The 24,722-nt window shown below is 45.8% G+C and overlaps 1 protein-coding gene across 3 annotated transcripts in view; it reads right to left on the reverse strand.

Moving 5' to 3' along the window:
- Positions 1-20: 20 nt before the first annotated feature.
- LOC101062713 (arf-GAP with coiled-coil, ANK repeat and PH domain-containing protein 3-like) overlaps positions 21-24,722 on the reverse strand; it is a 32,454-nt gene continuing 7,752 nt past the window's right edge. The window contains exons 2-26 of one of the 3 annotated variants that reach the window (XM_029826081.1): positions 15,780-15,837; positions 13,782-13,901; positions 13,203-13,256; positions 11,387-11,445; positions 11,117-11,300; positions 10,898-10,942; positions 10,702-10,797; positions 10,519-10,593; positions 9,831-9,842; positions 7,501-7,613; positions 7,376-7,427; positions 7,165-7,265; positions 6,985-7,096; positions 6,674-6,906; positions 6,476-6,545; positions 6,281-6,375; positions 5,948-6,168; positions 5,660-5,752; positions 5,416-5,517; positions 5,088-5,311; positions 4,890-4,999; positions 4,533-4,643; positions 4,358-4,419; positions 1,458-1,507; positions 21-785 (exon numbers count right to left, since the gene is read on the reverse strand). In XM_029826081.1, the coding sequence (XP_029681941.1) occupies positions 717-785; positions 1,458-1,507; positions 4,358-4,419; positions 4,533-4,643; positions 4,890-4,999; positions 5,088-5,311; positions 5,416-5,517; positions 5,660-5,752; positions 5,948-6,168; positions 6,281-6,375; positions 6,476-6,545; positions 6,674-6,906; positions 6,985-7,096; positions 7,165-7,265; positions 7,376-7,427; positions 7,501-7,613; positions 9,831-9,842; positions 10,519-10,593; positions 10,702-10,797; positions 10,898-10,942; positions 11,117-11,300; positions 11,387-11,445; positions 13,203-13,256; positions 13,782-13,901; positions 15,780-15,837 (2,521 nt within the window). In that variant the 3' untranslated portion in view covers positions 21-716. The remainder of the gene's footprint in view (positions 786-1,457; positions 1,508-4,357; positions 4,420-4,532; positions 4,644-4,889; positions 5,000-5,087; positions 5,312-5,415; positions 5,518-5,659; positions 5,753-5,947; positions 6,169-6,280; positions 6,376-6,475; positions 6,546-6,673; positions 6,907-6,984; positions 7,097-7,164; positions 7,266-7,375; positions 7,428-7,500; positions 7,614-9,830; positions 9,843-10,518; positions 10,594-10,701; positions 10,798-10,897; positions 10,943-11,116; positions 11,301-11,386; positions 11,446-13,202; positions 13,257-13,781; positions 13,902-15,779; positions 15,838-24,722) is intronic. The other 2 variants (XM_029826080.1, XM_029826079.1) reach the window with 2 other exon arrangements.

Consider the following 24,722-nt stretch of genomic DNA (forward strand, 5'->3'; position numbering starts at 1 on the left):
ATGAAGCCATGTGCTGAATATAAAATATATGCTCCTTTACATAAATCTATTTATTCAGTTTTTGTTGTATGTCATGTCTTACAGTAATTTTACTTGTCATATACAAAGTAAAATTCTTTGAAAAAAAAAAAAGCATGGGGGAGAACTGTGATTTAAATAGCAAACTCATCATAGAGAGTAAATGTGAATCTGTATAAAATTTGCACAAATGGTACCGCATCTCTAGATCATATAGGTCCCACAACTTAACCAAAAAAGTTTTTTTGATTACTAGTTTATGCTACATTTGTGTAAAATACAACTAAATTAAATGCAGCATGATTTACTGCATTATTATTAAAGTTTGCTTTTAATCTCAAAGTTTTCTTGGGAGCTCTTATGCTTGAAATAACTTTACCATAACAAAAAAAGTGCAGTATGAAATTTCCTTTTAAAACCACAACGTCCAATATTTCTTAATTTTTTCATTTCACTTCATTTCATTTCTGGCGTCACTGCTTGTCAATCCCAAAAGAAACATCAGGCCATGTGAAACTTTAACATCCATGTTTTCAAGCTGACCAGGGAGTGACATTGTTCTGTCTTGTGTTTAAATCGAACTGTCTTTCAGTAGGTGATCGGTGTCTATTCAAATTCCAGAGGAGCTGAAGAACCCTCTGAAGATGCGTTGGTCAGCGATGGGCTCCTGCACTGGCTGAACTGGACACTCCTTCTTCTCAGCTTCTCGGGCTGGAGAGACGCGAGGAGAGAAAACTCGCGAAAGACATCAACACGGGAGATGTCACCTGTAACAGGGGACACTCGGGTCAAGCCGCAGGACAGGGACTCAGAGACCGAAGTGAGCAGTCTGCTGTCGTTAGCCTTCAAACACTGTTTCCACTAACACTTCGTTCAAGATTCAAGGCACAAGATTTCCCCACCACAATTCACACCAATCACCCCCGTTGGGCAGCTTTGGTACTGGTTAGTGTGCAGAAAAGCAGGAAAGAGTGGTGAGCATCCCGTTCATGTTCCTCTAAGATCACTATTCCATCCTTATACGCACAGAAGGGTGATAGAATCAAGTGCTCTAAACTGGAATAGTCTAAACTACTTACCTTTCTATCTGATTTAGATTAGAAGGATTAGCTGCAGTAGCCACAGATCATTATTTCAAACCAACAAGCAGGATTGGGAATGAAGAAATCCAATTAAATCTCTCAACAGGTCCCAGTTCTGCTTGTTGGACTGTAGCCGTGTTAACCCGATTACTGCTGGTTAAACAGTAACCATGCAGGAGTACATCCCACTCCCAAAAAACCTTTAACTCTATAACAGGAAGATACCATCATTGGTTTTACATGCAAGAAAAGGGGAGCTTCAAATCTAAAAAAAACAAAAACCCATTTAGCTCACAAGCACCAGAGCAGCGACAGTGACAGAATCTGTTGTACAACAGACCAGGATGCTTCACTCACTCTCTCCCGAACATCCTTGGCTTTAACTCTCCTGCTGCCTGTTGCAAACCCTGGTAAAAGGTGACACAAGCAATGATGTGTAAGTCACTCGCTTCACTCAAACGGACACGAGCCGTTTATTTATTTCGGTTTGTGTTGTGTGAGAGGTTCGTTGTCAGTCAGACGACACATCTGTGAACAGTTTATTTACGAGTGTGTGGCCTAAAACATCATCTAAAGTTCACGAAGAGAAGCTTTTCTCTCAGATAGGGCGATGTTTTAGGTCATGCTATGGGATACTTCACGTGTTTTACAGACATTTAAGTAATTCAATTGCTGTTGCAGTTAAAAATACATTAGAAAACAAAATCAGCAAAGCGATCTTTAATTATTTAGTGAGCACCTGTTTTATAGTTGTTAACATGAAGGAAATCATTTTAACAGCATGAATAAGCTCACAATTATCTGTTAGACCCATACTGAATAGAATGAGCATCCTCCCACCGCCCGATCGGATCTATTGGCTCGCTCACTCAACCTTTTATTAACTGACCACAGAGTAAAAAAACACCAATGAGAGCATGTTAGAGACAGGACAGAGAAATGAGAGCAAGAAGCAGGAAGCAGGGTTAGTTCATCAATAGGTTTTCAGTTTTATTTTTAGGTGTTTTGTCCCCCCCCTCCCTCATTGCTTCTGAAGAAAAAGAACAAAAAAAATCCCAGTGAACAGAAGAACTGCCACACAGACTGGATTTTTTTCCCCCTTTTGTGGGTCACAGAGAAAAAGAGAGACACAAACCAGATCAGACAGTCAAATCTGACCGAATGCTGAGAGACAGGCAGTTGGCGTCGAGTTAAAATTACACAAGTGTACTATTTACATCAGGTTTGCTTAGAACTGCATCTTTACGCACTCCTACATCGACACACACACATAACACAACATTTAATACTTCTGCCGGGGCCTTTAACAGTCACAGTAGTGTCACATCGTCCTAGACCGGTTTTACTTGCAGTACACGGAACTATTGCACAACACCGCCCGCTTCCAGGCTGGTCACAGCACACCGAGTCTGTCATGTCACAAAACAAAAGCGCGACGCGCCGCACCTCCCGACAGCTCCGAAAAAGGCGTCAGCGGACAACCTCCGTTTCAAAATTCTTTGGCAGAGGAAAATAAACCACGTTTGACAAGACGTGTACGTAAAGATAAGAACAAAAGAACATCAGGAATGAGGAAGTCGGCGCTGGCCTCATCTGCAGGTGGCACGGAGCTGCAAAAAACCAGAGGGGCCATAGTGGTACATGCTTATCACACACGACTGCACGGCACGATGTTCGGTTAATGGAGCAAACTATAGAGAAATATTCCTTCATGCTTAGAATGCAACGTGTTGATTTGCCCAACAGCTTATTTGGTAAAGCATGCAGAGAATGCCGTAAGCATGGCTGCTCCAGGAGGGCAGACACGCCCAAAGACACCAGAAACATGTTGAACAGAGGTGTTCTTATTACAGGTACCATGACGATGACTTTTGGAAACAGCACGAAAAGGATCGTCTGTCACCATTATGATTGTGAGGAACCAGGGTTTCACCAACTAATAACATGGCTGTCTGTCAAACCACCATCCCTCCAATATTAATGCCTCCGTTCTTAACATACTCTATAGGTTAATGTTTCATGCCCAAAAAAACACCAGACTGTGCCAGAATATTCAGTGAGAACCTGAACTTAGTCAGAAATTTACAGGAACCGTGCACGATATGTCTTTCTTACACACTGGGAATAGTCATGAAACCCCAGTATACAGTATTTCCCCTTCCTGATGCTACAAGACTGTTTATTTGACCATTGCAACAAAAAAAACCCTTTCAACAAGAATTTCCCTCAATAGGCTTGCAAGAATCTCTTCCTGTGGTGTCTAAATGCCAATAATTATACTCAGAGCAACGTAAGGCCATCCAAAAGGACACAAAACAGCATTTTTTGCCTGTCCAAAGCTTTCATAATCATTGACATATATGCAGGAGTGAACTGCATCCTGGAATGCATTGCACTGATCCTCCTGGGAGAAAAGCATAAATAAAATAGACAGTAAATCAAGAACGCAAATTTAAAAAACAAAAACATAATTATAAAACTGGATTTGTGGAAAAGTGCAGAGCTTCTCTTCTTCCTTACAGAATGAACTCACGCAGTCGTTCGCTCGCTTATTCACCACAGGACGTCGTCTCATCTCCATGAGCCCTTCACTACTTTTTTCACAGTTAGATATGAAATTTCCCTTCATTAACAAATGACATGTCTGTCCGTTTCTAGGTTTTTTTTATGTTTTTTTTTTCACACAATGTCACAGCACGTACATTAAATATCGACCTCTATAACTTATAAAGTGAGGCAAGAGATGCCAGGTAACGGTGGGCCCGCGACCCTCACACCAAAGGTTACACCATAGGATGATTAGATAGAGGACGGCCCTGTCAGCCAGGCGCCGTGGATGTCATTTCATGGAGTTTGTGTAGCATGGCTGGTAACAGCAAGCAGAGAGGCGGTGATGATGCAGAAGAAACGGTGTGTTGTGTAAGCAAAAGGTCCATCGGGGGTCTTCCTATGACAAGAACTGCTATGTTGCTGTCTCCTCAACTCTAAAAAGTTGCCCATGAGCCTTCAATCTGGTATACAGCTGAGACCAGTGCTTAGGGCCAACGTTGTCTGCATTATTCAGTGTTTTCCCAGTCAGGAGGAATATATATATTTATGTATATGTACAGTGTACACAGACAGAGATTGGGAGCACAATCTATGCTGCTAGACTAGACATAGAGGTAACCACTAGCATTCCTCTATTGTGAGGCAGATAAACTCCTGGATGCACTTCCTATACTGCTGCTCTGTGGGGCTGCTGCTGTGGTATTGACCTGGTTGCCCCAGCGGAGCTTCTGCCTCCCGCATCTCCTCGTTCATCCGTGCCAGGCGCAGTCTGGAGGAGAGGACAGACAGACCTTGCCTTATAAAAAAATCGCTGATCTAAACAGTTGGAAAGTTTTTGAAACTTCAAACAGCTGGGGGTCGAGAAGAGTGAAGAGGACTCACAGGGTGACGATGTCTGCGTTGGCAGCTTGGACTGCGATGCTCAGGGGGTCGTGACCCTGCTCGTCCACCTCAGTCTGCGATGCTCCTCTCTTCAGGAACAGACACACCTGACTGAACGTCAGCAGACACGGAGATGAGATTCATGCTGCAGTATCGGGTAAATCAAACACTGTCAGTACACACATGTAGCTACAACAACCCCCAGGAGGACACAGCACGCAGCGCCCCAACTCCCAACCCAGACTCAGCCACTGCCACCCCACAAAACTGGTCTACCAGAACCCAGGATTGAACCGGAAACCTCTGGTCCGACGTGAAATGAGCTATTTCAGCACGGGCAGCCGTTCTGTTTCTCACCCAGTGTGTCCCAGATCGGTGGCGTGATGCAGGGGTCCTCTGCCTCTCATGTCCCTCTGGTTCACGTCGGCTCCGTTCTGTAGCAGGAACTCACAGGCTATTAAAGAGCCCTGACAGAAACACAGAAAGCTCTTTTTAGAATTTAGAACCAGTATAACTGTGTATCACTGGGGAGGTTTTGGTACAGGGTTGTCTCACCCCCATCACAGCCTGAATCAGCGGAGTCTTTCCCTCTTCCTCCTCACTCGCAGCATGTATATCTGCACCATGAGCCAGCGCCTCTGCCATGAGCGGTAGGTTGTGGAGACGTGAGGCCCGGTGGAGCAGTGCCCCGGGGTGCAGTTCCCTCGGGTCTTCAGGGTCAGAGGGCACCTCTTGTTCGATTTCTACCTCACCGCTGGACGACTCCTCTGACTCCTCCTCTGAGGGTCGACCAGCAAAGGTGGCATCGACGTGAACAAATATTATAATTGTAAGTAAGAAAAGTACATATAAAGATATATAAAATGTTCAGAACCACACTCACCTTCCTCTGTGACGCTGTCCACCACTGAGCCAAACACCAGGATGTCTGTGCTGCCGTCAGTGCTTCCTCCCAGGCCGCTGTCGCTGCTGAGACCTGCGGGGCCAAACATCGCCAAGCCATGGACACGTTAATGATTTTAAAGGCCAAACTGTGCAACTCACCATCACTGGTGTTAGCAGCCGCGGTTAATGTCTATCACACATCTTATATAAATTCAAAAGTGTTATCGGTGCTAAGAACTTACTGCGAGGACCAGAACCCGTATCAAAGTAGGAAAACAGTGAATCCAGCTCATCTGGACAGAAGAGAGAGTCCCGGCGAAACTTGGCTGCAGCTGCTGCAAAGTAAAATAAAAACGAAATTAAAGGTTCAGTAAAGGCTTAATGTTATTATGAGGTTTTGCACCATCTAGCGGTAAGAGGACGTATTGCTACACTGATTATTATTCTCCAGAAAGATGGTGGAGCAGCAGTCTAGTACCCCCACAGGAGGACATGTGTTACTGACGAGTAATATCTATTTCAATGCTGACCTGCAGACAGGTTGGCAGGTGAAGCTGTGCCCGGTTCGTAGCGATGGTATTTCCGGCGGGCTTTGTGTGGAGCCCGTACAGAGCTGCTGTGTCGGTGGCACTTCTTCACTGTCCACGGCCGGGATTTCCTCTCACCCTCCACCAGTGCTTCGCTGCCACTTATCTTCTTTAGGAAACGTTTCTCCACGTATTTGGATTTGATCCAGGCTTCTTTCTCCTGTCTGAATCAAGATGACAAACATTACAAAAAGCTATTGTTAATCTGGGCATTTTTACGACAGAGCCCAAAGTTACATATGAAAGTCTGTTATGTAAGATTAAATCCAAACAAACCTTGAACTGGACGGTCCGGGTTTTTTGGCTCCCAGCTCTTCACAGGCTCCCTCATAAATCTGATTGATCACAGTGTTGCCCAGTTCACACATCAGCTAAACAAGAGAGGAAGGAGGAAGATGTCAGCAAACAGAGCCAGAAATAGAAGAATGAATCCTTCAAAATAGAGAAGATAAAACAGTCCTTAAAAATTACCTTAAGTAATTCTGGCTCCCACGAGTCCAACGTTAGTGAGCGGACTTTAGAGCAATGGACACCTAAACTCCTGATTGTAAAGAGGGAGAGAAAGAATCCACATTACTAAGAGAGGGGAGCCATTAAAATGTTTTCATCAATATTTAATCACCTTATTTGTGAATATTAAAATAAAAAAATCAAGCTGAGGGTTCATACCTGTGGATCCCGGAGCACTCTATGCACAGCAGGATTCCCAGGTTGATGGAGGCCCAGCAGGGGGCGCTCTGTCCACAGTCGCAGCACAGTTCATTGCCTGGGAGGCTCTGCACCCTTTGGAGCAGGCTTTCCCCGCCTCCCCGGGCCCCCCTGTCGGCCCTCTCCCCCCGATCTCTGAGCTCGCTTGCCGAGTCGATGCTGCTGGTGGAGGGTGAGGCCGTCCGGTCCAGACGCTGCGGGGACAGGCAGCCCCGTCAGAAACAACGCCGCCGTGTCTGTCGACAGGCGTGTGTGCTGGCGTGTCTCCTCACCTCGATGTAATAGTTGTCAGTGATGTCTTTGTAAGCAGAGGCGATGCTGGCCTGGACCGCCTGTATCCACGCCTGTCGCAGCTTCTCAGACTCAGCCTGCAGCATGCAGCTCCTGCAGACACAACACTCTTAGTGGCACAAAGCCGCACACTGGAGGAATTTAGGGAGGCCAACACTCACTTTGTGGGGGAAACCACCTCGAAACAGAACCTCCTCTCGTTGTCCTCACAGGGTTTGACAGAACACAATCTCAGATCCTCCACCACCACGGTCAGGGAATCCTGCAACAGCGCCGCTGACAGTTAATATCCACCACTTACTGCAACGCAGCTGTGTTTGCCAGGAATATGCCACTCATGTGATTTACTGTGATGTCAGTAAAGAACTGCACCTTGAGCTTCTTTTGGTAGACCAGCTGGCTGTTCTGTATTGAAAACCATCGCCTTCAAACAGAAATAAGACACAAGATTACACATCAATTTTTTATCTGACCAATTTCTTCTCATGTTCATTTACCTGTTCCAGGTCTTGAAAGCGTTGCTCGCCCTCTTGAAGAGGTACCCCTCCATCACCACGCCGTTGGGTGCATCTACATTGAATTCCAACTTGGGATCGTCATAAGAGAAATCCTGATGGAGAAAAGAAAAGGGGCTGAATAATAATCCTGCCGTCTGCAACCGCCCATTTAAATTCCTAAAAATTGGGAAATTTCATGGCTTTATTATGTGTAAAATTGTATCTATGCTGTGGATAAACTGAACTGAAGATGGCATCAGCTGACTCCGTGTGGTCTAAGTGTCCACTTCTGCACATCCAGGGAAACAGAAATGGCGTTTCATCAATAATCTGTTGTTTTGTGGGTTTAGAAACTGTGCAGTGATTTCCCTATGAAGTGAAAGTGCCCCACATCTGATGAGCCACACTCTCAATCAGTTCATTGGTTTACCTTTCAAAAAACACCTGAAAGTCCACCTCTCTGTCAGCAAAATCTATTTCTCTGTGGGGATTTTCTTCCACACAATACTGAATTTCCAAAGGAAACCCTTCCAAACCCAGAGGCCACCTGTTCAGCCAGGTGAGAAACTGGCTGAGGTTAGGTTTCACTGGACGCTGTGGGTTTGCAAAGGTAATCTGAGGAAGGGAAGATGACCACGAAAGCAGAATTCACTTTTATAGTCGTATAATTCAACACAGACGTACTTTACTGTTCACTTATTTGCTGATAGTATCGATACCATAATAGTCAAATCACAGCTTGATTAGAAATCATGACTTTTGTGTATTTCCTTGAGAGAAACGTGGCAAAAAAGATACCCCCCCTCCCATTACATCATTTTGTATTTGAAACATAAGATGTCAAGACAGAATAATACTCAGGATTTAAATAAAGTAAGTTAATATTGTTAGATTTCTCTCATCAACATCAAACATTTTATCCTGACTGAACAGTAAAATACCTCCAGCATCAGAACACCCAACCTAGTTTCAGCCATATTTTAAGATGAACTAATTAATACAAGCAAGACTTTAATATAAGTATTATAGGTCAGAAATGCTCGTTCTCACCAAGGTGTCGTCCACTCTGTCAAACATCTTCATCTTAACCGCACAAACGTCCAAAAACATGTCAAACTCCGCGATAAAAGCTGATTTAACCAACTTTCCTGAATCCCGCAGAATATTATTCATTTGGATCATTTCACCAGGTTCAGCGGGGCCCGACACGCGTGCGTCCTGACGCGAGTGCGACTGGAAGTGCGCGCTCGTGGCGTTCCTTCACGCGGCGCCACCTGCCGCACGCTCCTGGCTCGCGCTCCTGGCTCGCGCTCCTGCCGCGTGGGTCTCATTATCATACAGCTGGCGGGGTTTGATTTCACAGCCGCGAGCCGCGCGCGCGGCGCCGAGTCCGCCCTCCTGGCCCTCTGAAGGGCGCCGCGGTCACGGAGCCATCTGTGTGCGGCTCCCCGCACTATTCCTGCCTAATCAGGCCGATGTTACGGCTCCCCGAACACTTTAAATCATCCGGAGCCGCAGCGCCAACAGGGGGTTGTAAACCTGATCACCAACGGTCCCTAAACAAGTGTTTGTTAAGATCTGCGCATGCATTAACAATTTTTTGTACATTTTTCGGACACAAAAATGTCAAACTATTCTCGTTTTTGTCTGTTTTATACCTTATTTTCACTTATAACTTGATATTAAAAGCTTTATTGGAGTGTTTAAAGCTGTTTTCACTGCTTGCAAAACACTTTGTCTTTTCTGACATGATCTTTAGCTTCTTCATGCGCTTGTTTTCCCTCTGATTTAACATTTAGCACACCACATTTGTAAAATCAAAACCCAGATATACACTTGCTCAAATACACTTTGCTACATTTTTGATCCGTTCGATTTAGATTTTTAGTTTGCTATTTAGCATAAATTCCTTTCAGGGTGCAGCAATCAGATTATATTTATCAATAGATTAAATCAAATAAACTGAAGCAATAAAACAGCCACATGTCTGTACAACTCTGTCTGAAAAAGCAAACACAGAAACAAACACAAAGAAGGAGGACAGTTCTGAGGCCTCAAACCACCGGGGAGCCATAATGAAGTCCTGCACACATAAAATGCTTTTAAGAACGAGGGAGCGTGGGATCAAAGAAGGAGAGGAGGCACTTCCATCCTGGCATGGTGGCTGAGTACTGAGGCATGTTTCTCAGAAACCACCCCCATCTGTGCTTTGTGCCATTTCCTTGCTGGTGATTAGCAGGTTAATTAAGTTAAAAGCATAACTTGATATAACTGAGCTTCAGGAGATTAAAGAAAGATCAGACCTTGAACCAGAGAGAGTCAGAACTCACCTGCATCAGAGTCTGTGGTTGGAACATGATGGTGGATCAAATCAGGAGAGAGAAAGAGAGACATTAGCATTAATAAAGATTCACCTTATGGATTTTCTTTCGCAACATAAAGACAGATATGTTGATAAGGAACTGGACAATCGGTGCAGCCCTACAGCTGCTCTGAGTCTTAACAGATACAACTAACTCAGGCCGAGCGGACGGCAGGAGTCAGCCAGAAAATCACCCAAAGGTTTGACTTCTCGGAAACAATGAACAAGATAACGTGTATGAGTATTTGGGAACAAAACCAACTTCCCTTTTAAACCTTCCGTTTTTAAAAAAAAAACGTTGACAGGATGCAACTGTGTTCTGTATCACTGTCAGAGCTACACGCAGCACCACAGAGCTCCAGGATTCTTTGAAGATATGGCCGTGCTGTTGTAATACACGCTGAGGATTTGGCGTAATCTTACAGAAACACTGCAAAAAAGGCTCCTTGGCAGCACACGTTGCTCTAAAACTGAACACGTCAGTCCCGTGTGGTGGGTTTTTTACATTTCAAACTGCATCAAAGTTGTCTCTTCTTTTCATCTTTTCTGTTTTTCCTCTTGTCTTTTACAAAAGTCCAGGCTGATTTTAAGAAAAAGTGAATGTAGGTAAAAGAGGAGAAGAAGGAGAGTGTATGTGCTTAAAGCATCTCTCTCACCCGTTGCTGAATCAGGGCGTGCTTGTGCTCCATCTCTCTCTTCTCCATGGCCGAGTCGATGACCAGCTGGTCCAGCTGCACACAGCAAACAGCAGGGGGCGCCAGTTGACTTCAGGGTAGGTAAAGTCAGGCGCTTTCAAAAGACACTTCAAAAAGCATCCGCCTGCATGGGTTCGCTCTCACCTGCGCAGCCAGTTTTTTCATGTAGGGGTCGATCTCATCCAGGATGTTGTATCCTTGCTGGAACAGCGTGTACTGGGCGCGCATGAAGGACAGCATCTGCAGAGGCAGACATGAGGATGCAGTCACACAGGAAGACAATACACACTGAGATGATGAAATTCACACTGAGATGATGAAAAGGCAGGATAAGACTCACCGCATCCAGGATCTCAAACTTCTTCTTCGCCTGAAGAACATTGATCTGCCAAAAAAAACATGTTTTTATTTTGTCTCTGAATGAGAGAATCGCCTATTATTGTTGTTATTGTTGGGTAATGTTTCCAAAGAAAGTGCTGTAAAATTGAGCTCAGCTCAGCTGCTGCCTGTCAGCGGCACCATCTGAATATTTTAAAAGAAAAGAGCATGTGTGTTTCACCTGTAGAACATAGTCCAGCGCCAGGTGTCTGAAGGCTTTGCGGCTCAGGACCAGGGCCTGCGTGGCCTCTTCTGCCTCGTGCACCTTGTTTCTCGGTGCCTGGGCATTCTTCACCTGAGCCAGCTCCATTTCTTCACGCACGCGGTCAAACTGCTTCTTAGTGTCCTTGAATTTGCGAATATCCCTGGAAAAAATGTAGAATTGGAATATGAGGAGATTTCACATCAGGAGATGTCTATATATTTACGTCATCTTTGACTGGATACTCACTCTTTAATGAAAGTATGAAGCTGCTGCTTGATAGACCTCTGAGCCTGGTCAAACAAAATCTGTGAACGGAAGAATGAACAGAGGTGCGAAAATGAGTGATCTATTGACAGTTTTCAGACGGTAGTGACTAACTCTCACCACCAGGTGGCAGCAAGAACCCTTCCGCACTGTTTCTGGAGCAGATTGTGCCACAGGCAGAGAAGAAAAAGGAGAAATGTGGACATGCACACACGTGTGAGCTGCTGCCTCAACAGATTCTGCTCAACCTTGCAGGCTTACAGATTTCTCCCTCGCTTATCTTAACTAACATCTTTTATTTCAGCCATTGTACCACAATTATTTTACACAATGAGCTCATCTCTAAGGATTCAGAATCTGAACAGTCCCCATCTGTATTCTAGTCCACGCTGCTCGCCAGAGACATGGCTGCCCACAGACCTTTTATCACTGATGTCTAAACACATGTCCCCTTTTTTTCTGCATGTCTGTGAACAGGAACATCTCAGCACACACACACAGAAAACACACACACACACACACACACACACACACACACAATGGCCCGAGATTAAAGTGCCATTGTCTCATATAGCTACATACATTATGTATTCTCTGCTAAGGCTTGAGATCCTTGGACACAGACATCAAGGATTACAGCATTTGTGTGTTATTATTTTCTTGTGCGAGTGTTTGAAGCGATGAGTTTGCTTTAGTGGACAGGTTATTGAGGAGATTATCGAGCTTCCAGCACTCCCAGCACGTCACCATGGTAAATGGTTGCTAATGCAGAACGGAATTACAAACGGAATTAAAAAAGGGAGCAAAATGAAGACGTCCTCCATCAATTCATGTATGCATGTAGCAGAGCTCTGGAGATCAGAGTGAGGGAGCGGGCAGCCCGTGGCGAAGGGTAAGTGACGGAGAAGAGGATGGAGACGGGTGACAAGGCTGAGCGAAGGAAGCAGGTGAAGTGAAGTCGCCTTGTGAGGAAAAAAATGTGGGCCGTCTCATAAATCTGACCACTGGAACAACTGTGCAGATACTGGAAAGGAACTCAACAAGGGGCAGATTATACTGGTGCGATGCAGCGGATGGGTCCCGTCTAGCTCACTGTGCTTTAATTTGATCTGAAAAGAGATTTAAAGTCAACAGGCCTGGCCTTGCTGGAGCGCAATAAAGCCCTAAGGGGCATTAATGAAAAATAGGGGAAAGAGATCAAGCCAGATTACAGCTGGTGTAGCAGGAGAGAGGAGCAGAAAAGAAATCAGACAGGCAGGAACCATCAGCAGAACTGGGCCAAAAAGGATCACAAAACCAGAACATAAGACCTGTCGGTCGTTCGCAAGAGCCTCAACCTCACAACCTTGGTTACCATCTGTGAGACTTTGGAGCTCACTCCAGCCCTGTTTGCTTTAAACACATACTTTAACCTGCCTGATTCCAATTACAACCAACTCAAAACACACATTTATACTGCCTGTAGTCACACACACTCCCAAACATGAACATTTGTTTGGAGCTGCCTTAAGGTCAAAGCAACCGATGTGGAGAACAAGCGTCTTCATCGCACTTAGTCATTGAGGGCAATATGAATAAATATGTGTGTGCGTGTGTGTTTTTGCGTGTGTTCAGCGGCTGCACACATATGGTGAGGCATGTGGTTTAAATCAGACACACCTCTGGCCTGGCCTGTGTGGGATGGATTCACTGGTAGACGGAGGTCACAGTTCCGTGTGTGTGTGTGTGTGGGTGTGTGTGGGTGTGTCCTATCAACACCCCACCTCTGACCTATGACTAAAGGTGATGTGTTTCTTACCATGTGGTAGTTGACGATTTCCTGGAGGCTCTCTCCGCACTTCTCGAGGCATTCCTACACACACACACACACACACACACACACACACACACACACACACATTAGTGCTGTCCAGCACTGCCTTAGTGGTTTATGGATCTTAGGACTCCAGGGTCCAACAGCTACTGTGAGTTCTAAACAAGTCAAAGTTTTTTTTATATCGGAAGGAAAATTATAAAAAATGCTGCGATCTTATTGTACACTTTTACCCGCAACACCCAAATGTGCCTCTGTGGAGTTGAAAACAACACTGCGCGGTGTGTTTTAGCGCATAGCAGGGCGACATCTGTGAGGGGAGGAAATAGCCCGAATGTTTTTGTTAATGGAGCCCATAAAACAGATTTCATGTCTCTTTGAATACAACCGTGTTTCATGCTTCCTGTGTGCATGTGGTCACGCCTGTCACTTTTAAAACAGCTGGATGACTCGGTGCCTGCACGCTACTGTTTACACTGGTGTGTTTACGTTCCTCCAGTGCAGAGCTACACCGGTTGTTGAGGAGGCCTCTGCAGCGAGCGCTCAGACGCCAGCTGTGCTCACCGATATCGTCTCCTCTTTCTTGCACTGCTGCGACAGATCCTTGATGCCGTTGACGAAGAGCTTGTTGGCGCTGACGTAGGCCCGGCCGGCTTCTATCATCCCACTGCAGAGCTTCACCAGCTGGTGGAAGACGCGGAAATAATCATTATAAAAGCGCAACAAAAAAAGCATTCTATTTACAGAGCTCTCACATAATACTCAGTTATTAATAGAGTCGCATGAAAAATTAAACGAAGCTTCAAAGGATTTGGAGTTCTGAATAATCCCGACGTCTGGATCCGAATCGCGGCTATTTAAAGAGATCCGTCTGTTGTCCAAATGAAAAGCGGAACAATTATAAAACATCCTGTGCAAAACAGGAGACAATGAGTTGGATCAGGTGCACATTTCTTCTGTTTGCATCTTCCATCCATCCATCCTGGTTCTTATCCCAGCAGTCTCTGTGCAAGATGCAGGAATCCACACTAGACAGGTCACCAGTCCATCACACACACACACACACACACACACACACACACACACACACACACACACAGATGGGAACCATGCAAACTCTGCACGGTCCAGGATCTGGAACCTTCCGAGGGGGCTGTGCTAATCAGCGCTCCACTTTGCCGCCCCTGGCGCTAAATTAGACCAAAATTTCGTCTTTATGCTGAACACTTGAAATAATAATTGAAGAGCTACATTAATCAGCACCCCAGCTGGACCAAGATTATATCTGTAAAACTCAGTAAAGCTGTTTAATGGACGAGATCTTTCAGTCTAAACCAGCACGGTAAAACAGCCTGAGCAGCCTTGACGTCATCGGCGAGGGATACTCCAAGCGCGACCCAAAATTCTCGGTTTTTAAAAAGGCTTTTGAGCCACTGCTGTAGACTCAGCCTCATAAAAGCAAAAAAACCCACTTGTAAACATGCACCGTTTATTACCAGGTGCAGACAGGCTGCAGCCACAGAGTGTTATTCAACGCACCGACTGGCAGCCAGGACACATTCCCACTTTACAGCGTGTGTGTGTGTGTGTGTGTGTGTGTGTGTGTGTGTGTGTGTGTGTGTGTGTGTGGTGGAAGGATGATGGGTGGAAGTTCAGTAAACCTTTAATCTCGCAGGAGTTCCTGAGAGTATTTTGATTTTCCGGGCGGCTGCACAACCGAGAGCATCCACGTTTCACCGGAGAGTCACATGACGTTAATCAAGCTGTGGGATTTGTCCAATGGTGGAACGTCAGGGACAGTCCAGACGGCTCCCCACACAACTGGGGATAACCACAGCTGAGATGATGCAGCGAACTGGACTCCTAACAGCGCTTAACCCTTAACACAAACCCCACCCTGCTCTTTCCTTTAAGCGTTCCCCATGCAAATACAAGAAGAGTGAGATTTATCTAAGTATTAATGACCCCCCCTCAGCGGGAGCACTCTCACATTCCAAACTGGGGATGAATCTACACCATCACACAGGACCAGTGAGGGGCGTGGCCACCAGGTTTGTGTCTTCCCTTCAGTTAGGAGAAGAGCAGCCATCAATCCTCATTTGGCTCAAAACGAAGGAGACGCAAGTCAAAAGTCCCAGAAGGCACTTTGCCTAAAACTAATCTGAGTATCTGCAGCGTTTCCTGGTTAACCGGTGCTGACGTTTACGGCGCCGACTCTGATCTGATCAGTTACAGCTTCTGAAAAGGGTGAAACTGTCGTCGGTCACATTGGCCCCTTTATTGCCCCACCATATTTTTCAGATCGGATCCAGTTAGAGTTTAATCTCTGATCTTATGATGCTAAAGAATGTCTGAGGTTCATTTTTTCCATATTTCAATAATAGAAAAATCACATTTAACTCATATTATTAGGAAAGAGCCATCGGTGGTGATCAGGAATGAGCTGTGATAAACTAAAAGATGATATATGCTCATACAACACCGATTTTTCTCCAGAAACACGACGGAAGGATAAAAAAACCCTGATTTAATTGTACTTTCCAGGCGTGCGTGTAGTCGTACCTTGTCGAGTTTTGCTTCAATCTCCACCACATCTGTCTCCACATCGTCGATGCCAGCCCTGTGGAGAGAAGACAAACACCAGATGATGACGTGCTTCAAACAAACCAGAGAAAATGATGCTAAGCTAAAAACCATAGCAGTCAGAAGTGATCCCACACTGCTCCTGCTGAGAAAGATTTAGACGTTTCCGTCACTAAAAGCTGAATTTAACTTCATCCTCTCCTAACACGATTCACTAAGTCTACTTTTTTTGTCAGATGCAAAGTCTAAACATTGGCTTCTATTCTGTAACAAACGATTGCTGATGAGCAACAATATATGAGCACAGTGATTGATTAAAAACACTATTTCACCCTGGTTGAACATTAAGGCACAATCAGTCGTCTTGCATCAGGGTCGCAAACACTTGACCATTTCTTCTGCAGACGGGTTCGACAAAGGCATCAATCTGGGAGATTAGCGCTGCAAAATCAATAAATGACATCATGCAGGGACACGGAACGCCACTCCATTATCTACAAGGTGAGCTGCCAAAAGAGCCGGCAGCTGCACAAAAGGGCCCTCGCTCACCAAAATACAAATAACGAGGTCCAGATCGAGGCTTCCTCCTTTTATGAAGACAATGGGACCTGACAGACTTCAGCACTTTGACGGCAGGTTTCCTGAGTGTGTGTCTGAGGTGGTTTGAATGGGGAAGAAGTCTTCACCACACGTCCCCGAGGGGCCTTCTTCCATTAGTGTGTAACATTAGTTGTTATGGTAACTCCTTGCATGTCAGTCTGGAATGTTGCATTATATCTATTTTTTTTAATTTCTATTAGGAACTAGTGCTGTCAGATGATTTCAGATCTGATTAATCACCATATAAATGTGCTAGCAAAATCCCAGGGAATAAAAAGATAAGTGCAAAAAGCAGATATACACCATTAAAAAAGATCTATGATTATTCTGGCTATCCGAGGAAGTGTTGAATTTATTCCTTCAAGCCGAGTGTCAATGTCACACCCCGTACATGCTGGAACATTGTTCATCAGAGAGCCAAAACCTCGGGGTGCGATGATGATCTCATCCTACAGTATGGCCCCACCCTCCACTTCAGCTATTTTCTGGAGCTGGAATTGGACGAAGAAGCATTTTGCACCTGTTACACGGTTTAAAAAAAAAACATTTCCAGAATTCCTTTCAGTTCCTGAATGTTTTCCTGAATGCCCGGAGATGTCAGCTGTGTTCTGAGCCGCTTTGCACCTGATGTGACTGACACATGCAGACACGTGTGTGGTCTCCATGATGCTAAAGAGGCGAAACGCTGAGAACGGCTGGGGAAGTGTTGCTGTTTTTACGTGGCGCGTGAATTAGCCCGTCCATTAGTTAGCTGTAAACCCAAACACTCTGTGTCAAACACGTTCAATCAAGCGTATAAGCTTTTTACAGGCCTGTCGAGTGTCGGGAATCCCACACGGCCAATAAACAAGGATGCCCTGGCGACATTTGATACAGGAGCAGTGGACCTCTTATCGATTGAAGCCCTTCAGAACAGTTGTCTGTCTTAAATTATGCTTCTGTTTACCTGCAGAATCGTGTTCTTTATTTTATACCGTGGCCCATGAATTGGATAGAGTAGATCTGTAAAAGGGAGCAGACCAGTGGGAACATGATGCACGTGTCTTCAAAGGGCAAATTTCCTCATATGGCTGCTAACCAGCCACACGTGCCTTCGACTGTGAGCTCGGCATCATTTAAAAAGAGCTCTTCCGGTCTGATATGGATTACACACAGCCTTCATAATCAATATACTAATCAGGCTGTCACCCCTCGAGTAAAACACTAAATAATGCAGATGCAAACGTGTGCCTCTGAGAAGTGCGGAAGCTTGTCCTCACCCGTCCTCGTTAATACTCCACAAATTGTGCAGAATCTGAGCTATTAGAGGATTTACTAGCTTGTGGATAATGCTGCTAGACATAATGGCTGGATCAAAATAACAAGGCGACGAGGAAGGAGAGAACCTGCACCGCTGTGCGCTCTTGTCTCAGTGATGCATGAATATCTTTCTTTAGTGCACGTGTTTAGATTTGTGCATGTGTGTGCGTGTGAGAGAGACCACTGCAGGACCAGTCCAAAGCCACTCCGCTCACGATGAAGTTGATGCAGCTCAGTCTGGCGGGGGGGAGGGGGGATGGGCTCATACGCTGCCGGTGCACACTGTACATGCTCTGACATCACCACTACGGGGGGGAGGGGGAATCACATGCACAAGCTCCACGTGCGCTTCCATCAGCCCCAACATTCACCCACATGGGTGTACCGATTCTATTCCTGTCCTCCGCCCTGTGTGCATGTGTGTGTGTGTGTCTGTGTGTGTGTGTACTCTAGCATGATGCTTGCGTGGATATGTCGCATGACACGAGATGGACTGTGTGCGTGTACACAGGCTCACGGGCCCCCCCATCTCTTTCCAACTTGATGTGTCACACGGCATCACGTCCACATCGGCACCACTTGCAGGACCAGAGGGACATGGAAGACAGCACAACAAGTTGTCTCATAGCAGACAAACCTGTTACCAAAGGCTAAAACAGTCAGCGCTAACAGATGTTAGCCACACATTCACTGGAAGGGACGTGATACACGAGCGTTTGACATTTTGTGAGTAAAATGCATTTTAAAAATAGATATAATGTGATGTGACAGTGAACGGGTTGGAAATTCAATCAAAGGCATCGGTGGAATGTGCACGTGTGCCCGGATCGATCTTAATTTAAGCTCAAGCTAATAAGAGCCACTGGCCTGTAATGATGGCATTGTACATGCGCGGACCCGCGGGTAACAAATGTGCATTTTATGGGATTTAATGACACCAACAAAGCAAGTTTAGTGCATCGACAAAAACATTTGATTTCGATGCAACTTCTGAGTGCTTTGCTCTCCTTGGTTAGCAAGCTGACACAGCAAGTCTGGTCAAGAAGGACTTTGACCTAATTTAATCCTGACAGGTGGAAGTGTGTGTGTACACACACACACACACACACAGACCCAGAAACCTTCTAAATTTACTGACTTTTATAGAACACAGCTGAAACATTATGACTGACAAGTGTTCTAGGATTTTTGGGGGTCAAATTTAGAGGACGAACCAGGCAAATTTCATTTTAAACGTGTCACCTCGTGTTTGAGAGGAGGCAGCGTGACATCAAGTTACATTATTGGGTCATCATGGGTGTTTAAGTGCATTAATAACAGATTACGGTTGGCCTCTGTTAAGCTTAATGGTGCTCGCAATTCATGGGGATCTGAGACGCTATCATCCGAGACATTTCTAATAACAGACATGTCAAATGAGGTAGCGCCTGTTGTAATGGGGAAGACAAAGGCCGATTTATGGTATGACGGTCTCATTACAATGTTTCTGGTCAGTCAAATTGATGTGAACAATTACCGGTACTAGAGTCCTCCAAAAATCACCACGCGCTCGTGCACCCACACACAAAATCAAAATATCCCTCTTCATAGAATTCCATGGCAACCATTCATTGAGCCTAATCACCATGGCAACAGGCTTCAGCGTTCCTTTTTTTGTTGAACTGACCAATTTCCTCATTACCTGGCACGTCTCCTTTAGCAGCTTCCTCATTTGAGGGCGATGGAAACCAGCCAAACCTGAACAACCCACCCATGCAGACTGATCAGCATCTCACAGTCTTCCTGCAGAGCTGAGGTAGTTGTGTAATCAGCACCAACGCTCAGCTGCACACCCGCGGCCGCAGGTAGACACCCCCACCCCCTTCCAGAAATGGCACAAACGCCCTGTGGTCAGTGTTAAACGCTGCAAAATCACTGAGCGTCACTACCGCGTTTGTCAGCATTTCATGAGAGACACCCCCCACCCCGCCCCCCACCCCGCCCCCGCCCCCACCCCGCCCCCGCTCCCACTGCCAAGGCGTCACCTCTCCTCCATCCCTCCTTGTTTCATATGCACACGGCTCCATCTGTCTGTCTGGACGTCGGAGCTTGTCTGCTGCTCCTTTATTAGATGCCGGCATGAGGAAAAAGTCTGGGTTTGTGTGTTTATGTTTAAGAAACAAATACATGGATTGTAACCCACCCACCCACCCATCCATCCATCCATCCATCCACCCACCCACCCATCCATCCATCCACCCACCCACCCATCCATCCATCCACCCACCCACCCACCCACCCATCCATCCATCCATCCATCCATCCACCCACCCACCCATCCATCCATCCATCCATCCATCCACCCACCCACCCACCCATCCATCCATCCATCCACCCACCCACCCATCCATCCATCCACCCACCCACCCATCCACCCATCCATCCATCCATCCATCCATCCATCCATCCATCCACCCACCCATCCATCCATCCACCCACCCACCCACCCACCCACCCATCCATCCACCCATCATCCATCCATCAGCCATCCATCATCCATCCATCCACCCACCCACCTATCCACCCATCATCCAACCACCCATCCAACCATCCATCCACCCATCCACCCACCCACCCATCATCCAACCACCCATCCAACCATCCATCCATCCATCCATCCACCCATCCATCCACCCACCCACCCACTAATCCATCCCTCCATCCATCCACCCACCCACCCATCCATCCATCCACCCACCCATCCTCCAGTCAACGCTCCCCTCTCAGGAAACACACACTTGGCTTTTCCAAACACTAGTATCTTATGTGCGCCACTAACAAAGAAGCGTTCACCACTTCCTTAAAAACTGCCCTCCTGACACAGCATCGCACTCAGTCCCTGGAATAAAAAAACCCTGAACTGCAGCGATGGCCGATGAAACAAAGAGACCAAACACGATGAAAGTCTGCAATTGATCAGCAGTGAACCAGCCTCTCTGGCCGCACGACAAAATTATCGTCAGCACAAGAGCTCAGTGTTTCAGTGTGTGTTCCGTCGTTGTGTGAGGGGTCTCATTTCAAACCAGAGTTGTGAGAGGCAGCAAACACTAAACAATCCACCATCGGACACCTCTGCTCACTGACCAGGAGACCAGGGGAACTTCTCCTGCACGTGTGAGCAGATTTCAAATGTCACAGGGAACTAAAACCAATGATCACCTACTAACTTCCACATTTCATATTTAAAGAGGAGGCGTGAATATTCATCAGCTGTATAAAAGATAAAATAACACGTCACAGGCACTCGATTCTATGGTTTCTGAAAGCCTCTCTGAAAAATGCAGCTTTTATGGGTCAAAACATGGGAATGGGAATCATATTATTCAGCACTTTCTCTTTTTCCCCGCCGCTGCCTGCAGATCTTGCTCAGTGAACGTGAATGAAACACTGCTTCTGTTATTATAACTCACGAGCAACAATTACTTTACAACACTCTCCATAAACATTACACTTAAATATGCCTGGAGGAGTAGTCCATTAGCAGGAAGGAGGCAGCAGAGGCTCTTTCCCTCCATTGTATTTTAAAAAATACCACAAAATGCTTTTGGGAAGGTTGTTCTTTCTTGACAGAACGAGAGAGTCTGAGAGCGAAACAGGGCTGACTGGATGCCCGTTTTCCACAGGAAGCCACCGTGCTGACCCAGAGAAATGCAACCTGTGTTACGTCGTCCACGTGTGACCATAATTGTTCTGTTCCAGACAGCTTTAAACCTGCGTGAGCAAAGGTTTTAAACAGGATCCCGACGTGGTTGGTTGCTTCACTTCATCGTCACTGTCAAAGACGCATTTCACAAGGTCGTTATTCTGGGACCGTTGGCCTTGAGAGGCTGCAAAGGTAAAGCTGGAGAGATGATCCGCACCTCAGTGTCCAACATGCCCCATCACAGACCAGCTGATATTTCATTTGTATTAAAACGGTATTCTTTGTACTGAATCTATTAGGACTTGACAGTAGAAAATATGAAGCAACGTCACAGAGCGAGAGCAGCGTGACCCCAAAAAGGACAGCATGCAACCTCATCCCAAAGTCCAACCTCTCTAACCTCCACGGACCTCCCGTGGGGACATAATCATCAGCCGGCACGCACGCAGAAGCAGCCGGGATGAGAAACGCAAGGCAGGAAGAGGACCCCTGCGGTGTGTAAAGACCCTCTTCCCAGGATACTTTTGCCTCTGTCCCATTTGCTCCCATCCCAGTGACACAGATGCAGCAACAGCCTGATGGCAGTCAGGGCGGAGGGTCATACAAAGGCAACCATATGCAGAAATCAGCACAAGTGTGAGAGGCAACAAGCGTTTTATCCTCCCCAGACCGAGCGCAGCAGACACTGTGTTCAGGCCACAGCTCAGTATTTACTGTGTTGTGTTGGTGTGAATGAATGTAATTCTCTGGCACAAACACATACGTGATGATAGAGCAAGTCACTGTTGGTTGCTGTGCACGTGGAAAAATCAGGGCTCAGCTGGGATGATGATCTACAAAAGTTTAGCACGGATACAGTTTGCGTGTTCTTTCAATCTGCATCCAGCTGCGACATCACACTGGAGTCAGTTCTCCTGTTAAAAGCGCTCCAGTGTTTGGGAACACGAGCGTCTCAGCCGCAAAACAATGGGAAAATGCATATGAGAGACAAGAAGGGTGCTGCAGCCTTTCCCAGAAGTCGCCTCACTGGCCCGACCTGCTTGAACATGTCGCCACAGGAAGCAGAACCTGAACTTCCCTGACTGAATAGAGCCGGCGACACTTCCAAACTGGTTTGCTCAAACGTCAACCCCCGACCGGAGGCAAGATAATACCGACTGATCTAAAGATCTGCACGGCTTTTGTTCAATGTTCTTCACCGCTCACCGTTCTAATAAATCAGGGTGGAACACGACTTTTTCAAAGAATGTCTGGCGCTGATAGCATCTGTCCTGCATTTCGCTCCTCGAACAATAACATGTTTTTCAGTTGACTTCAGCAAAGATAATGTCAGCTTCTTTTTTATTTTGCTACTTTTATTTTTGCTGCTACAGTTTTGTTGCTAATGGTACTCCTCAAGGCTCTGGTCTTGGACCTCCATTTTTGAACACTGGTAGCAAAGACAAACATATAATGTTATTATATAATATTATTCAAGCATTTCTGAAGTATGTTGAAGACCTCAGTGAGTAGATCAGCCAAAAATAAATCATAACAATTGTAGTTGGAGCGTGGAAACTGATTTGACATTGAAGGTTCATCTTCAGTACGTCATGTTGACAAAACCGTAAACGTGACCAAACGTAAAATTGGCACTGTTATAAATATGCCTAAGGTCATCTAAAAATTGTCTAGAATTAAAGGATTTAGTGAAAACCTGTCCACACATTTATCTTTGTCCATGTCACTCCTGGGAAAAAAGGAGTATAAATCTCCAGTTTGAAGGCCCTTATACCAGGATCCACCTGCCAAACGCTGTTCTATAAAGCACCTGAAGAGTCAGTCAAGCCCAGAATATGTTTGTCTAAAGACAATCAACCCCCCCAAAAAAAGAATTCTATTAAATACATTAATTCAGTTGATTTTACTGCATTTTCGGGTCCTTAATGTAGCTTTTATCTGATTTCCCACCTGACTGATTCAGTTATTGACTGTAGGTCATCTGATTTGTTCAGGCGGCCATTTAATTGTGTTCTGAAGTTGTTTATCGACCAAGGAGACTCTAAAGGTGAGGCTGGGGCCCAAGATAAACCATATCTCTCTAAAAGTGAAGCAGGTGAATACTAATTATAGGGCAGCTTGTTGAGGAACAAACTTCATTCAGAGGCCAACCAAAGCTGGTCTCTTTCCCTGCATTTGTGATGCTGCAAAAGGTCAAGTCTCAATATAGAACCAGGTGAGGCACTACAACAGTTAATATTTGATTACACAGAATCTCAACAGGAACAGAACGAAAGCATATATGTGCCGGTCCAGAGCGTCGATTACTGGCGTTGCTCTTTATATCCAGCTGTGGTCCAGAGGACAAAAGATCTGTTACCAGTCAGCCTGATGGGAAACTGGTAACAATTAATCCAAGAACAGTTCCTTAGTGCCAAAAACCCAAGATGAAGCGATGATGTTCCTGACGCCGCAGTTTTTGGGGTTGTCATGATATACCAGAGGTAATAACTGTTCATGTGTTCAGTGTTATAGGCTGCATATGTGAGCACTTCCTCATCTTTGGGACGTAACGACAGGAACTGGAATCTGCTGAGGAGACAGCAGACGACTGCAAACACGACTGAGCCTGCCATGTCCACCAGTTTCAGGACTTGTGACATTCCGGATGCCGCTGGCAGAAAACCCCTCAAATTTCCCAGCCAGAAATCCCAGCAGGATAAACTGGAAGGCCACGGGAACACAGGCTGGGACACGCAGCCCATTACGTGTTAAATGACAGGGATGTGTGCGATGGGATGGAAAGTGCAGGAGGAGTTCAGAGGCGCAGGAAGAATGAAGAGACAAGTTTACATTCTTGTAAATGGTGGTCTTGCGCAACATCCCCCAAACACACACAGACACCGAAACGGCGTCTGGAACATGGACTTCATGGTTTTCGAGAACACTGTCATGATTTTGACTTAGACAGTTGGAATAATTTGATAACTCTTAGGTTAAAGCTAAACTATAATATACCTTCTGGATGTTTGGCACACAAATATTGACTTTGGCAACTGGGTCAAACGAAGCAAATCCTCCGGTGGGGATGTGGTGTGCTGTATCGCTCTCTCGTCCAAAATAAAACGCCAAGTTGCAAAGCTGTCACTGAGAAACCTTGAGTTATGCTCAACACACACACACACACACACAAATTCCCACCATAATTGTCCACCCACATACCAAAGCGATGGTATATGGAGCATCCATCCTTCCTTCCTGTTCCAAGAAACAGACTCCATTATTTAATGGTGACTTTCGCTCCAGCTGTTCTGATTTTTCCACTTGTGTGAAACTGGCAATCTTTCCGGCCAACACTCCCC

Source organism: Takifugu rubripes, chromosome 19, assembly GCF_901000725.2.
Source record: "Takifugu rubripes chromosome 19, fTakRub1.2, whole genome shotgun sequence".
NCBI lineage: Eukaryota > Metazoa > Chordata > Actinopteri > Tetraodontiformes > Tetraodontidae > Takifugu > Takifugu rubripes.